Source organism: Anabrus simplex, chromosome 3, assembly GCF_040414725.1.
Source record: "Anabrus simplex isolate iqAnaSimp1 chromosome 3, ASM4041472v1, whole genome shotgun sequence".
Lineage (NCBI taxonomy): Eukaryota > Metazoa > Arthropoda > Insecta > Orthoptera > Tettigoniidae > Anabrus > Anabrus simplex.
Window position 1 is genome coordinate 274,235,263 of NC_090267.1, and position 17,141 is coordinate 274,252,403.

At 39.3% G+C, this 17,141-nt stretch overlaps 1 protein-coding gene across 1 annotated transcript in view; it reads left to right on the forward strand.

Annotated features, from left to right (window-relative positions):
- Positions 1-17,141, forward strand: part of LOC136866246 (DNA repair protein RAD51 homolog 3) — a 104,701-nt gene that overhangs the window by 15,952 nt on the left and 71,608 nt on the right. The window contains exons 2-3 of the mRNA XM_067143042.2: positions 11,441-11,538; positions 13,398-13,525. Of these exons, the coding sequence (XP_066999143.2) occupies positions 11,441-11,538; positions 13,398-13,525 (226 nt within the window). The remainder of the gene's footprint in view (positions 1-11,440; positions 11,539-13,397; positions 13,526-17,141) is intronic.

A 17,141-nucleotide genomic window follows, 5' to 3' on the forward strand; every position in this document is an offset into this window, starting at 1 on the left:
GGGTACTTGACGTGCTTTGTGCAGGAAAACTTTGAGTCACAGGCGCGCGTATCCTGCACGCGATCAAGCGGCGTGGCTACGCTAACCTGATTATAAATGCAAGGCCGCCTGGCACATCAGCCTCATTCTTTGACCGTAAGGCTGCTTGAACGAAGTCGTCATGCTACAAGTCGGCACCGCGAACAACGTTTTGTCTTCGAGCTGCACATACAACTAGTACTACTGAATCTGCGAGGAATTACCCCTGCATCAAGCCAGAACGAGCTTCTACATCATCATTGCGAGGGAGCCACAACGGGAGCTGAAGCCGGCACGACATCGGGAATCGATCCAGGAACGTTGGGCGTACCTGATCAGCACGACGTCGAAGGGGACATCTTCCAACCATCTAAGGAGCTGTACGAAGGACTCACGCAAGATAGAATGTCTACAATTGTTCACCAGTATCTGCTGCAAGCGTCGCAGTTTGTCATGATGTGGTAAATTCAGTGGTCCACAGGAAGGACCGCTCCGTCATGTCATCAATCATATAAGGTCAGAGCTTTCCAATTCTGTTTCAAGCATGTCATTTAAATTTAGATAGGAATAGGGGGGCCGTCAGCCAACAGGTTAGTTTATGGTAGGAAAATTCTTGGTAATAAAGAGCTAGGCCTCAAGCTCGAACCCCGTACATTAGGGTAGATGATAGTTTGTAGATTCCTTGTTGGTGTGTTTATATTTCATTTCGATAGTATTATATTAGCGTACGTGTTATCTTCATGGGTCAGGTCGAACTCCCTTGGTCATGGTAGGTTAGTCAAACAGGCAGGCACTATTTATTGTGTCGCGTTTAGGCATTTGTCTCTGCAGACGTAGGCTGAATAGTTGAGACCAGGATTTACCCCGTAATTCACCTAGCTTTACTGACAGGGCGAGCGCGTCCGAATGTTTGAGAGATGTGAGCATTATGCATGTAGCTGACTGTATGAATTGATATGAGAAAGCCCAGCACAGTTTGAGAGTGTATTGGATGCATTTGAGATGCCTTCTTATGGCCATGTGATTATCGCTTAATGATTTGTGCCTTTGTACACTGACTGACAGAGCAAATGCAACACCAAGAAGGAGTGGTCAGAACTTTATGCCAATTGCAGGGTAGACTGACGTCACTGAGGTAAGCTCATGATGTGAAATGCGCCGCTGTGCTGCGCACGTAGCGAACGATAAATGGGACACGGTGTTGGCGAATGGCCCACTTCGTACCGTGATTTCTCAGCCGACAGTCATTGTAGAACGTGTTGTCGTGTGCCACAGGACACGTGTATAGCTAAGAATGCCAGGCCGCCGTCAACGGAGGCATTTCCAGCAGAGAGACGACTTTACGAGGGGTATGGTGATCGGGCTGAGAAGGGCAGGTTGGTCGCTTCGTCAAATCGCAGCCGATAACCATAGGGATGTGTCCAGGGTGCAGCGCCTGTGGCGAAGATGGTTGGCGCAGGGACATGTGGCACGTGCGAGGGGTCCAGGCGCAGCCCGAGTGACGTCAGCACGCGAGGATCGGCGCATCCGCCGCCAAGCGGTGGCAGCCCCGCACGCCACGTCAACCGCCATTCTTCAGCATGTGCAAGACACCCTGGCTGTTCCAATATCGACCAGAACAATTTCCCGTCGATTGGTTGAAGGAGGCCTGCACTCCCGGCCTGCGTCCGCTCAGAAGACTACCATTGACTCCACAGCATAGACGTGCACGCCTGGCATGGTGCCGGGCTAGAGCGACTTGGATGAGGGAATGGCGGAACGTCGTGTTCTCCGATGAGTCACGCTTCTGTTCTGTCAGTGATAGTCACCGCAGACGAGTGTGGCGTCGGCGTGGAGAAAGGTCAAATCCGGCAGTAACTGTGGAGCGCCCTACCGCTAGACAACGCGGCATCATGGTTTGGGACGCTATTGCGTATGATTCCACGTCACCTCTAGTGCGTATTCAAGGCACGTTAAATGCCCACTGCTACGTGCAGCATGTGCTGCGGCCGGTGGCACTCCCGTACCTTCAGGGGCTGCCCAATGCTCTGTTTCAGCAGGATAATGCCCGCCCACACACTGCTCGCATCTCCCAACAGGCTCTACGAGGTGTACAGATGCTTCCGTGGCCAGCGTACTCTCCGGATCTCTCACCAATCAAACACGTGTGGGATCTCATTGGACGCCGTTTGCAAACTCTGCCCCAGCCTCGTACGGACGACCAACTGTGGCAAATGGTTGACAGAGAATGGAGAACCATCCCTCAGGACACCATCCGCACTCTTATTGACTCTGTACCTCGACGTGTTTCTGCGTGCATCGCCGCTCGCGGTGGTCCTACATCCTACTGAGTCGATGCCGTGCGCATTGTGTAACCTGCATATCGGTTTGAAATAAACATCAATTATTCGTCCGTGCCGTCTCTGTTTTTTCCCCAACTTTCATCCCTATCGAACCACTCCTTTTTGGTGTTGCATTTGCTCTGTCAGTCAGTGTATTATCAAGGTTGAGCCCATGGGAGGCAGAAATAAGATTTGTTATATTGCTGGTGATATTGAGATGAGGGCGGATAGCCCGTGTGTATTTAAAAGAGTGCTTTTAGCAGCCAGATTATGTGAAGTACTTTGAAAGGCGAGGTTTTTTAGCACGCAGTCAGCTGGGCTCATAAATTATGTGGGCTGCCGCTTGTCAAGTGTTCGACTGGTGAAGGTTATTGTGCCTGACGTCACAGTCTTGAAACTTGGTTATATGGCTGTCTGCAGCTTGTCGAGTGTGTAAGGGGGAGAAGACGACCTTGATGTTTTGAACGCAGGGAGAGATTTTTGTTCTGTTTGTTCTACTTTAATTTTAACACTGGCCCGTTTGATAGTGACCCTTTGGACCTGGTGGTTGTGTTCCTTTTTATATTGTTTGTATATGAATATTCTACGCCTTACTCTTCATGGGACCAGGGTTCGAGACCGAGTCAGGACACTGTACATTATGTGTTTATATTTGTTTGCACCGGGGTTCGATGGTACGAGGCATAGTAAAGTTTATGGAAATTACTGTTAGATGTGTATTTCAGTAGATATCCATTTTTCTAGATTTCATTACTTACACAATTGTAACATGCTTGTTACAGCACAGCTGTTTCGTGAAGGCAGTGAACTGGTTGTCATCGGCTCAACATTATCTTTACCCCAATCATATTTGAATGCTCTTATATTTGTAAATAGTATTTTTTGTGTAATAAATCCCTGATTGTAAAACTTTGAATGCAGCGATGTTTTCTGTTAGATATTTCTTTTTTTATTTTATTTTAGCTGATTCTTACCTGATTAGTCACATATCCTAGTGTTTTATCTTAATATTGCCCCTGGTTCACCCATGTTATCCCTGAGAAGTGCGCGTTTGTGCGGCCAAGCGGGGATATGTGTTCAGGTAAGACTATGTGCACAAGCTCACGTTTGTGAGAGTTCTTTCACTACTGTACTCTGGGTTCGAGACCGGCATTCGCCAGGCCGGAACCATAGGGTCCTGTAGGGCACAATAGAAACAACTTCCAGCTTGAATCCTTTTACTGATCTCAGCATCCAGTCGAGCATTCTCCATTAATTCACTCCCCAGGTATTTAAACGTTTCCACTACTTCCAGGGGCTTGTCTGCAAGTCTAATCTCTCCTTTCCCTTCTTTCTCCCCTCTAGTCATAACAAGAGTTTTACTCTTTTCTACACATATTTTCAATCCACATTCTTCAATCTTCCCATTCACCACATTCAACTGTTCTTGAACCTTCCTGTCGTCTTCTCCCCAAATCACAATATCATCTGCAAATAACATCATGTTCATTTCTCATTATTGTAAATAATTTCGACAGTTTCTTTCACTGGATACATATTGACTACGTCGAATGAGCACATTACTCGATTGGGTTTGAAGGTAAACTTGTTTAAGATGTCGCAAAAGTTGACAGAGTTCTTCAAGGATTGTTTATTATTAAAAACGTAGTGTTTTTTTTAGGAATTTATGGATGTATTTAGATACCTTATAAGTTGGACTATTACGACAATTAATAATAGGTCGGATAGGGATATCATTTTTATGTACTTTAAGTAAGGCTCTCGCTAATGGTATGTTAGGATTCATGTTGATGAGTTTCTGCTGGTCCTGTTCATTAAATAAAAACGTTGATTTCTTAATTAAAGATTTTAAATTCTGTTGTACTCTTATTAATGGGTCCTTTAAAACTATTGGGTAATTATTATCATTGAAGAACTCTTCTCTTTTTTTAATGTACCCATCTTTGTCCATTAGTACTACTGAACCCCCTTTATCAGCCTTCGTAACCAAAATATTGTTATTTTCTATTTTTGTTTTTGTATTCTGTATCAATTTTTGTTGAGTAGAATCAAATTTAGTATCAAGTTCTTTTGCTAGCCTATTTATTTTTTTATTTCTGATCTAATGGCATTGTGTATTTCATGCGTGAGTTTAGCAATGTTCGCCTCCACCTCTGCCACTGTGTTAATGATATCTATTTCCTTCTTCCTGTTAGGCCAGTTGTGTTTCGGGCATTTAATAAGGAGCTGCATTTCCCTATCTGTAAACTGTACATTAGTCAAATTTATTATCGTAGGATTACAATACTAGGAGCCGCATTGGCAGACAAGTTAACAACTCCGGATCAGTAGGACGTACCTAACATCTTAATAATAACAAGTAAGTTTCCATTTAAATGTTGGTCAGTTAGGAAATTCACACACATTTATAATATTAAATTCCCCTTTTTTCCTTACAGATCCCACTATCTGTATAAATTGGTCGGAAGTCAAGCACGGCTATACCTCGCAAATTTGTGTAATATAACTTGCTACCTACATTTGTAAACAAGTTGATCAGCATTTTCAATTGGATCCCACATTTGACTCCTGCACATATTCTGCGTCCGGTCTATTATGTTTTAAACCTTTATGGATTATTGTGTTTTTACAATTCATCATGTGGGCACTCTATTTTAATACACACATTCTTGATACACCACGTCACATAAGTTGCATTTCAGTTTCGTTTTTCTGTAAAATTGGTGTTCACCTTGGTGCTGTTTTATAGAAAAACATTTACTACTGTTCTTAAGACGGTGATTCAATATTAGTTTCAGACACAAGGTTTTGAATTGACAATGTGATAATTTTAATTATTCATGTTACCACGTTTTTAAGAAGTGCTTTATGTTTTTTTTTAAAGATGTAATGTAATTGTAAAATTACAATAGTCTAAAAGCCAATTGTAATTTTAATATTGACTATTGACATTTTTATATGTTTACGACTGTTCAGGAACATCATTTTAAGATTAAAATTTGTGCTGAAGATGCTCATTAATTGAGCGAAACATGTCCCTTAGAAAAATTAATTGTATGAAATTGTAAACACCAAAAGGTGGATTGTATTGAATAGGTGGGCAAGAAATAACTTCTGATTATAATTGCTGTGAATAACATCATTCAATACAGAGTAACCATGAGGATCATGACCTGTAAGTGGTATGTTCCGAGCTGTCAGTGGAGAGATGGCGTGGAATGACATCGGTAGACAAATAAGTTTGAGTAGTGTCTTTAAAAGTAGGAAAGTTTACAATATGAAGATAAAGTTGGAATTCAAGAGGACAAATTGGGGCAAATATTCGTTTATAGGAAGGGGAGTTCGGGATTGGAATAACTTACCCAGGGAGATGTTCAATAAATTTCCAATTTCTTTGCAATCATTTGAGAAAGGGCTAGGAAAACAACAGATAGGGAATCTGTCACCTGGGCGACTGCCCTAAATGCAGATCGGTACTGATTGATTGATTTATTGATTGGTTGATTGATTGATTGATTGATTGATTGATTGATTGATTGATTGATTGGTTGATTGATTGATTGATTGATTGATTGATTGATTGATTGATTGATTGATTGATTGATTGATTGATTGAACCAAATGTGCCTGAATATAATCCTATAAACTTGAGCACCAGTGTAAGGGTAGTGTCCGAGTTCTGTCTAATGCCTCTAGTGAAGAGTATGTTGGAATAGCATATATTAAAGGTTCGTGGCATCTCTGAAATCAGTCAAAAAGTAGTTACTGGGACATAAAATTATTATTATTATTATTATTATTATTATTATTATTATTATTATTATTATTATTATTATTATTATTAAATGTTCCTATTCAGTCATCTCTTATTGTATTGGTCTGTGGGGTTGCTACATATCAAATCTTGATATTATTATACAGAAACAAGCAATCAGAATTATATTGCAACATAACAGATTTGACCATTGCAGACCATTATTTAATCCGGGAACACCAGCGTTTTCAATTTTATTTTTATTTAATATTCCCAGCATTCGCACATTAGAGTATATATAAAAGTTATTTTTCTAAAAATTAGACGTTGATTTTTAAATGAAGGTGCGTACGGTACCGCATGGCGCTTGACATAGCATTTGGGTAAAACATTAAAATTGTTACCTCATTAGAATACCTTGAAATTTAATGCTTAATATTGTTATTAGAGAATACCACTTACAAATTACTTGGCAATGAACAAATGGTGTTTATAGGTTCATTTGTGATATCTCTTTAGAAATTAAAAAAAAAATAACATTAGCTCAGACGTGGCATATCTTTAGGATATAGGAATACTACTACTATAGACTTCAGTTTTTTAAATTTTAGTAACCTATTTCCACTTTTCGCTAGTTTGGAATGGCAAAAAAGGAGTATACACAAAAGCCCACACTACACTTGATACATTCTGTGTGGACGCGGGATTCGCGTCCGACGGTCACACAGCGCAGCCATTGGTTTGTTGGAGCGGTATAGTGATGTAGGTCATCGAACCTCAAGGTGTCAGATACTCTAAGAAGAAAAGAAGTGAGAACAACTGTATATAAGTCTCTTCAAAATACCACCCAATTATATATATCGTAATAATATTTTGCACGTACCTTATTCCGATGCTGTTTCCACGTGACGTCGACGGACGTCCACCTGTTTAGGAGGGTGCTAATAATGCCTCAGGTAAGTGACTACAACCTCTCCCCTAACTTCCAGCTGCTTAATTTCATTGCCCGATTTCCTCAACAGCTTCCATGAATCATTCACCATGATGTCTAAAAGCCATGTAAATATAGGCCACCACCACTTTTTACCACGGATACCAACCCATACAGCTGTTGTACTTTCCAAATAGGTTTGGACTTGGGACTGAGATTTTCTTATTATCTGCTTGACTGTATGTACCAAGTAACGTTTGACGTTGGTTGTACACCATTTCAGGATGATACCACAGTAACACCGCTGTTCTCAACCCAGTATGGGACAATTATCCCTTCTTCTTTACTTGTAGCGTATTTGAATGTTCATTGTTTCTTTTCTTAATTTCAGTGGAAGAAGTCAAAGGACAGTCTTTCAGGACTTGAGAATCAAATGGTCGAAGTAAATCAGTATCTTCGAGAGCGAAGTTGGTTCACTAATTTGAAACCGGTGAACAAATTGTCACAGTAAATTCTGTAGGGCAAATGTTAAGCAGCGTCAGGTAGCTAGCTGGTTCATTATAGATACTAAGAGAGCTGTAGCTTCACCGAATTCAGCTGGTCCATCATTTTTTTATTTTTTTATTTTTTGCTAGGGGCTTTACGTCGCGCCGACACAGATAGGTCTTATGGCGACGAAGGGATAGGAAAGGCCTAGGAGTTGGAAGGAAGCGGCCGTGGCCTTAATTAAGGTACAGCCCCAGCATTTGCCTGGTGTGAAAATGGGAAACCACGGAAAACCATTTTCAGGGCTGCCGATAGTGGGATTCGAACCTACTATCTCCCGGATGCAAGCTCACAGCCGCGCTCCTCTACGCACACGGCCAACTCGCCCGGTGGTCCATCATAGATACTAAGGGAGTTGCAACTTTACCGAATGTGTTTGCAAAGGGACGTTTTGCTTGATAAACTTGAAAAGACACTAAGTATCCAACAACTGTGTTCAAAGGCCACACCGTAAAGCTAAATCTGATTGGTTTCCACTTATGAGCTGCCGCTTGCACCCATGTCACCCATAGTATAGTATAATGTGCTCATCATAGGCCAAGTTCTGTTCCGCTGTAAAATATTGACGACAGTTTTTCTCTACGATATTTATCAAAGGTCTGCAGCTATGTCCACCTCCGTAGCATACCGTTAGTGTTATTAGCTGCCATCTTCGGAGGCTCAGGTCTGTCGTGACCCTTAGGGATGTACAACAGGCTGAGGACTTGGGTTCGGAGTTCTGGGAGCGTATAGTCAGATTGGCAAAGTTTGAACACTAATTATATTCTAACACCGAGAATATTCACACATCAATATATACAATAATACATACAACACAAAAATCTCTGACACCAATTACCCTTTAAATCTCTTTCAATTCTTGTAAGCAGTCTTTGAGTCCTTTCTAATCATACACAAGAATATATATAATATATATTCACTGGTTGAATACTTAACTACGGGTATAGTTGATCCTTGTACAGCTGAAGTCTTCGCTCTTCTTCCTTCTCTTCTGTCTCCGCGTAGCGATCCCTGGAACCTGTTGTTTTACGTGACGAGGTGTTACTTTCCCAATTGAAGAAGAGTTGCTGGTTTATGCTATTAAATTCCAACACCTACTTTGACAATCGGTGTGGTGAACCCTTGTGATTGTCCACCAACAAATCACACTTACTTTCTGAGCCTAATATCCCTCTAACTTACTATTACTTTACTGCATACTTGCGGCTCTACTCAAAGTCTACCAGCACTCCAACAGTTCTTCCTTCTACAGCCGAAAAGCCTCCTTCGAGGTCTGCTAGTCCAAAAGCCTTCTTCGAGTGTCGTGAGTCAAAAAGCCCTGTTGTTTACCAGTTACCAAGTTATATAGTCTCTTTCTATTCTTTCTCGAATAATCCTACTGATTCACATACCACCACCACAAGTCACTAGTTCACGCCACGACTGCACTGTTCTCTGATTGGTTCTTTCACATGGAACCACCCAGTCACGTTGCATTACACACATTGTTCCAGAGCACTTTGGAAACTGTTTCTATGCCCTTTACACGTGACTCTGTTAATTTCCAACCCAAAAGAAGTGCGTATTTGACTTACACAATGTTTCACAATATTGAGACACAAAGCTCTTGGCTTATGAGGTTCTACGCAACATCCAATATTCTAAATCCTTCTTTGAAGTATTCTGTTATTTCTCTTATTATTATTACTATCGTTTATGAATTATGAGTTATGAACGTACACAAATTCTCCTGTAATTTCCCTTCATATATACATGCGCTCATATACCTGCTACTTTTCAAATCACAGGCTTTCTACCCTGGAGGTCGCAGATTCAAATCCCATTCGAACCCGTTCGCTCTCTCGTTAATACGCGGAAGGCGCGTCGTGAGCCGTCATTCATGACAGGTCCGATTCCCGGTGCTTCCAGAAATGTAAGAATCACAGGAAGGCTGGTATGTGGTTGAAATGGTACATGCAGCTTATCTCCATTGGAGGTGTGCCTGAAAAGAGCTGTACCACCTCGGGATGAGGACACAAGTTTACTTTACTTTTAATCTGCAACTATAGTGCTATTATCTGTACAATGAATGAATCTCATTATTTGATAAAAACAATCTCGACGCATGGAACTGCTGACCATCTCATTGTGAACGTCAGCCACATTCTCCCAATATCGTCTTTTCCCAAGCACTTGCATATAGTCACTTAGAAGTTAGATGGCAACGACTACTTTCATTTCTTCAGGGGTTACTTCAGGATATTCTTCATTTTAAAAAAGTGCATACTTGCTTGCTTCAGAGCACAAGAAATTCACAATTTCATCATCAAAAAGCAATTCAAATATTTTTGTTGATGTGTTTTGAAATGTGGAAAAAATTCACACCAGGAAAGTGGACTGTTGTGGGAACTAGATCATCCGTCATCCAGGTAGATGGTGGATGAGATGATGATTTTGCTCTCTTTGTGGGCAACTATAGTATGAATTGTTTCTTTAGAATGACCCTTGAAGCAATGAGGAGAAAAGGAACAGAAACGTATGGAAAGCGCCGTGTGTTACCATACTGTACCAATGGAATAATTAGTGTCATAACAGGAAACATAGAAATGCCAGCCAACTGCTTGTTATTTCAAGTCGTGGGCTGATATTTCAAGGTAATAAACCATGTGATACAAAAGTGTGTTGTCAAAATTTATAAACAAAATCAAGCAACTTACCTTAGACAGGCAGACATTTTTATTCCTCTTGATACGATCCCAAATTCCAAGCAGTTGTCGCTGCAAACAAACACTCAAAACCCTCTGTTGATTTCAGACATTGTAGGCAGGCTTGACAATGTAAAGCAGAGGTGCCAAATTTATGGTGCAAGTAACGATTAGTATGAGAAAATCTGAAGTAAGGTGTACTGTTACCATATGGTACCGCACGGCGTTGCCGGGCTAAGAGGATACTCCCAGTACCAAGCATAATTAAGCAATCCATTCTACATGTGAAACCAAATATTGATCACTTAAGAGAAAATTGTGACACGTTGCAATCACCAGATGCAAGCAAGAAATACCTAATATCTTTATCAAGTACAAAAGTAAAAACATTTCCTTGTAGCACAGACTCTGTTGGCATCGGATTATATAAAAGCTTACGAATAAGATTAATGATATTGGTTGTATTAGCTCACTCACTACCACATTAAGAAAACAAATCTCCTTCTGTTTAACTGCTTTTAAATTCTGAAGAATACATGTTGTTAATTTGCAAATGTTCTCAATATATTTTTGGGCAGATGACCTTCATGTTAGGCCCCCTTAAACAATCATCATCATCATCACCATCACTACCACCACCACTATCACCACCACCAGCAGCACGTTGTCAATAGCTTTAAGATGTATGTTCATGCGTCTTTAGTTATTTACTTATTGTCACTACCTCCTTTACAGATTTTCACTGTTTCTGGTCAATTAACATGTGCTGTTCTAATTTGACCTGTCTGTGTCGGTGCGACGTAAAGCCACTAGTAGCAAAAAAAGAAAGAAAAAATATCTTGAGTGATATACTGTCTGCATATTTCCTAATATGTAATTGCTCAGTCTCAGATTTTTTTTTTTTCCCTCCAAAATATGCCTTGTTAATATTGTAATAAGACCAGTATAATAATGAAAAGGAGCAAACAAGTGTCAAGTCAGAACTTTATAGAGTGTGACAGTAAATGAAGATGTGCAGATTGTCTTTATCCTTTTGTGTTTTCATGTTTGCCCTCTCTTTCTGTTGCTTCCTCTTCGTATACACCTGTCATTGTGTCTATTCTATTATTTGTTACTTTTCATGTTCCAATCTCTCTACATATAATAGGACCAGATGAGTATTTATTTTAAACAATGTATCTTGCAGCTTATACTATATTGAAACGGGTGTGTACCAATCCAGACAGCTACTTCAAGGAACTAACTACAGCTCCTGCCACTTGTTCTGCTTTGGATATCTGGCAAGTGAGTATTTAAGGTAATACATTGAACATATACATAAGCACCACTGCATAAAATACAAACAAATCTGTTGCTGGAATATCTCTGCAGGAGGAGGACAGCAAATCATTGCTCATTTTACGATCGATGTAGCCTAATGTGTATTGTAGTGCACTTTGAAGTCCTAAGTAGGAAATGATTTGTGTTAGTGCTAATGGATTCCCAGCTGTTCCTTGTATCGAAACCCCATCTTTGTTTTCACTTTGAGAATTGCTTTCAGCACTGTCTGAATTGTCACTACTTTCTACAACCTCATCATCTGTATTTGGTTCAAAATCACTGTAAACTACGTTCTTTGTCAATAACATCATTGCCCGGACTTGTTCATTAAATCGACCAGACTATCTGCACTATGTCTTTTACTGCTCGATTTACTCATAATGATTTAATTATATCAGTGAGCAAACTAACCCACATAAAAGAAAATCAATAGCACCGTACACTTACACAAACAATCCACGAGATAGACAATAATTTTGTCAGCTTACAAAGAACTTTGGACGGGCCCATATGGAGTCGTGCCAAAACAGGAATTGATGAATGAAAGGTGGACTATACATTTACTTAAATAGGCGGCCAACAGATGGCAGGAAGAGGCTTTATACAGTTTCGAAACACACACTTACTGCGCACCCAAAAGGGTTTACACAGTTCTCGTATTTGAACAAGTGTACAACCCCATACGGGGAAGTGAAGTTTAAGAAATTGAATGCTCTCACACACCCAGATGGGGTCGCTTGACACTGAACGTGTTAAGGAAATCACTGACTTTTTTTTGCTTGTGGCTGCAATGATACCAAAGTTTGCAAGGAAGAAAGATATTCATTTTGTGTTTTTTTTTAACTTAGAGACATTAAATGGCTATCAGTACTAAGTGAAACTAAACATGGTATCTTGGAACTTTCAAAATTATTTTTTTCCCATGATTTTTTAGTTAGTAAAATTGAGCATTTCAAATAATTTGCCATTTACTATTCAAAATAATTGGTTCTTTTAGTTTTCATCACTAGGCCTTGACCTCTAAGGCCAAAGTACATCTTTGCATTTGCTGAAAAAACACTACAGGGGCACTTGTTGAAGGAATTCCTGTGTGAAATTTTAAGAACATCCCCAACAGTGATGGATATTGTAGAATAAATTTGATGTCTTTGAAAATACTGGGTGGGCCAATGACCTTAGATGTTAGGCCCCTTTAAACAGCTAGCATCACCAAGCAAGAAAAAGTGGAGGGGTAAAAGAAAAGTACCTCATCCAGCTTTGGTGAAGCTACTGCTTCTGCTGTATTAGAACTGAAAAGTTATCTTTATCATCACTTAATTTTTTTGTGTTTCTGCTTCCATGCAGTGTATATAGATTACTAGAATGTAACAATTAGGCTACTATCTTATTTCAAGAAGTCAATTACAACTAAAAACTGTACTTTGTAAAAAGTTGTGATTACAAGTAAAAATTAGTAAAAAAGTATTTGTTACAAGTAATTCAGTTACTTTACTTTACTTTACTTTACTTTACTTTACTTTACTTTACTTTACTTTACTTTACTTTACTTTACTTTACTTTGGTAAGTATATACTGACCCATAATAAACAAAACAAAACAGAACAGCACACAACTCTCAAATGCACCTTTCAATAGGAATTCACCCAAGCTTGCAAGTTTGCCTTGCATCCAAGATTAGGATAGATGCTGTACACCTTCCATACATTGAACTAGAGAGGCAACTGTCACTTTACCAGTTGGAAGGAAGTAAAAGAGCTTTTTGTATCATGCTTGTATTTTAATTGTTATTGGCTATGCTCATATATTGAATCTCTTTTTCTCAGCAAGAAGAATGCAGTTCTGTAATAATAACTTTCTGTAAAGCAATTGACGACCTTTTGGATGGAGGAGTGCCAGTGAGATCCATCACTGAACTGTGTGGAGCTCCAGGGAGTGGAAAGACTCAGATGTGGTCAGTGTAAAATACAGATTTTCTTTCTTGTTCTGGATAAATCTACATATTCTGAATACGATATTTCTTAGTAAAATACATCTGTGGTCTACTTCATTCTTCTAATAGACTTTGGAGAAAACCTCCTTCAGCTAAATTTTATCATATTGCTTGATTTTACTCATACAGATGATTGATTATACTACTTTTTTATGTACAAGTTTACTAACAAAGACTATTATTCTCATGAAACGAGTTGTATGTAATAAGTAGAGCCCGGATTATATGTGATATAAAGACGAGATATATATGTACTTAAATATTTAGCTAAAATTGACAAAATATATATCTTAATATATAAGCTTTATTTTATCTATCTTTTACACAGAAAAGGACACAAAACTGAAAAAAAGTTGAATGTGCAGATATTATTCAACCTCTAATTTTCATTTGGAGGCACAATTAATAACTAAATATTTTTCCAGATTTTCTGCGGTCATCAAATGCCTTCTGTCTATTAGGATGTTTTTATACTGGTATAGTCCAGCCCTGCGGTGTAGGGGGCAACGCGTCCACCTGTCACCCGGCTGCCCTGAGTTCGATTCCTGGCTGGGTCAGGGGTTTTTAGCTGCAAATGATTAATATCCCTGGCCTGGGGACTGGGTGTTTGTGTCGTCCTTAACATTCCTTTCATCACATTCAACACTCTACACTTCCTCCATTCCAATTACATGCAGCTTCATATCACATGGTGCAAGTAGGGGCAAAAGATCTCTATAGGTCGATGCCCCGAACAAATAGCATTTCGTCGCTGCCGGGACAAAACCTCCTATGTGAAGTATTTTTGCTTAGAACTTTGGCCGATAAGGTTCCATCATCTAAGGTGCAATATTGTGTGAATATTGTCAAGGCATTCTCGCTGTTCATAATGTATGTGCTGCGGGTCAGTATATCTCCAAAAATATTATCACATAGGAGGTTTTGTCCCTGCAACGACGATTTACAAAAATACATTTTTTTAATACAGAAAAAACTTTTCAACTTCACATGAAATCATTGCCATGCATGAAATGATACTTTAAAATATGTTCTCATTCTCAGAAAGCTGCACAGACTCATAGTTATGTAATTGGCATACATTTGAAATAAAAAAATTGTATCCTGGGTTCTTTTTCAGTACATCATTGAATTTTTCTGAAACATATTCACCGATTGCTCCTGGCACAACATTCAATTTACTGATTGCATCTTCCACTATAGACATAGATTCATGGAGGGGCAGTCCAGAAGATTCCAGTTTTGTAATCCTGTTCGTAATCCAACTAAAATGGCTTGTGATATATGCAATCGATGCAGCCACTTTGGAATCTTGAAAGGCACTCATACACTCACACACAAATGCTGCATTTTTAGGAAGAAATGTTTCCACCACTGACTTCACTGCTTCAAAATTTTCATTAAATAAGTTCATAGCTTCTATCCACGTTCCCCTTTTGGTGATCACAGGCTGTGGAGGTAAAGGTGCATCCAGTAACAATTTCTTGTAGCACTGCACGCTATTGGGAGGTTTGCGGAAACCTTTCACTTCAGGTATTTTCTTTAATGCTCTCAGCTACTCGATGTAATCCATGTGCCAAACATGTGAAGTGGACCATACTGGGGTAAAACACAGGCAACGCAACTGCAGCTTTTAGCAAATAGAATTCAGTATCTGAGTAGAGTACCAATACGTTTTCTTCGTTAATCTGTAACTCTCTAATTCCATTGTTGATGAATCGCAAAATGGTAGCATGATTTGTCTGTTCCAGTGATTTGCAGTAAATTAAATAAGACTTACACGGAGCCTCTCAATTCAGTTTACTTGCAATTCAGTTTATTTACGATGAAACAACCCAAGGCATCGGCTGACTTGTCAACGGCAATATGTATGAATCGCAAAGTTCAGCTCTAATTGTTTCCATCATGTAAATGTAGCAGGAGTTCAAATCGTTTTTCCGGAGTGTTGAATCATCCGGAATATTGATGTGGCAACATTTGCATAGGAATCCTTGAATCTTCGGTGCTCCAAATTTTATACCATGGTATGTTTACAGTGACCATTGTTATGCCTATATCATTATTAAATTCACTGGTTGGCCGGACTGAGTGGCTCAGATGGTTGAGGCGCTGGCCTTCTGACCCCAACTTGGCAGGTTCGATCCTGGCTCAGTCCGGTGGTATTTGAAGATGCTCAAATACGTCAGCCTCGTGTTGGTAGATTTACTGGCACGTAAAAGAACTCCTGAAGAACTAAATTCCAGCACCGCGGCGTCTCCGAAAACCATAAAAGTAGTTAGTGGGACGTAAATCAAATAACATTATTATTATTATTATTATTATTATTATTATTATTATTATTATTATTATTATTATTATTAAATTCACTGGTAGATGGCAAAAGAGTGCCAGGGTTCCTTGTGTAAGAACAACTTGTTCATTCAACGGAGCACTATTTTTATTTCTCACATGAAGATCAGTTTTTAAATGTTGTTCTAATTGTGACTGCATGGAGCACCCAGTACGTTTGTCACACACTCTGCATAGCACAATTATACTGCCATTTGTAAAATCTTCATCAATCGAAATCCAATCTTTTAACTTTGACCCTAGTTTGGATGTGACTGGTGGCATTACAATTCACTAACTGTGACTCAGAATACGGTTCGAGCAAGTGTTTTCTTTCACAGGTTGTTTTTGCCAAGCTGTCATCCCATCCTCAGGGTAACTTTAACTTTGTGTCTTTCTCCGTAATAGCTGCACACTGTACCGTTACTTCACCAACATAGCTAAGAGATGCGATCCTTAGAATAGTTCACTTTGAATGATTAAATTATTTTTAGATGTTAAAGATGTGCAGGCTTTTTAAACTATTTTCAGATGTTTTAAATCTATGTAAAATTAGTGAAAAAATGTGTTTTCTTTCAAATGCGCAATATCCTTCAAAATATTTAAAATGTCATATTTATCAAGATATTTATTATGCATCGAAATATGTAAAAACATGTAACTTTAAACTCCTGGAATAATGGTAGCTTTAGTGTGATTCACCGATATTTTAGCTTTTCATGTAGCTACATATATGGCAGAGGTTCCAATTATGGATTGTCTGTAATTATTACCGATTTCACCTTACGATTACGGAATTACTGTTAAAGGGGAAATTATTGCGGAAAAGCTGACATGATGAGAAAGAAATAATTTTCTACGGAAAAAAAGAAAAGGAGGGAAAAGGCTCGAAAGCATTGAACATTTCTCCTAAATCGTCCTCGTTTCATTGTTTGTGAGTTGCCAATGATACTTATTCAATCGTGACTTCCTTTTGCTACCCATGAGCACTGTAAAATTAATTGTGAATGAAGGATCACAGGGGCTGCTCTTCTCCACTTTAAATACTTCAATAATGTTGCATTTGCTGTGCTAAGTGTATCTGACAGTTGACAGAAAGATTGAGAAAGAAGTGAGGCCTACATTAAGCACATCTGCACTGGAATCGCTTATGGTTCAGAAGACGAAAATGTCATCGCAGTGGGAAGGATGCTTCAAGAAGAACTACACTGAAAAGCGCGAGGAAAAAGCTGCAAGGAATGTTTTATCACAG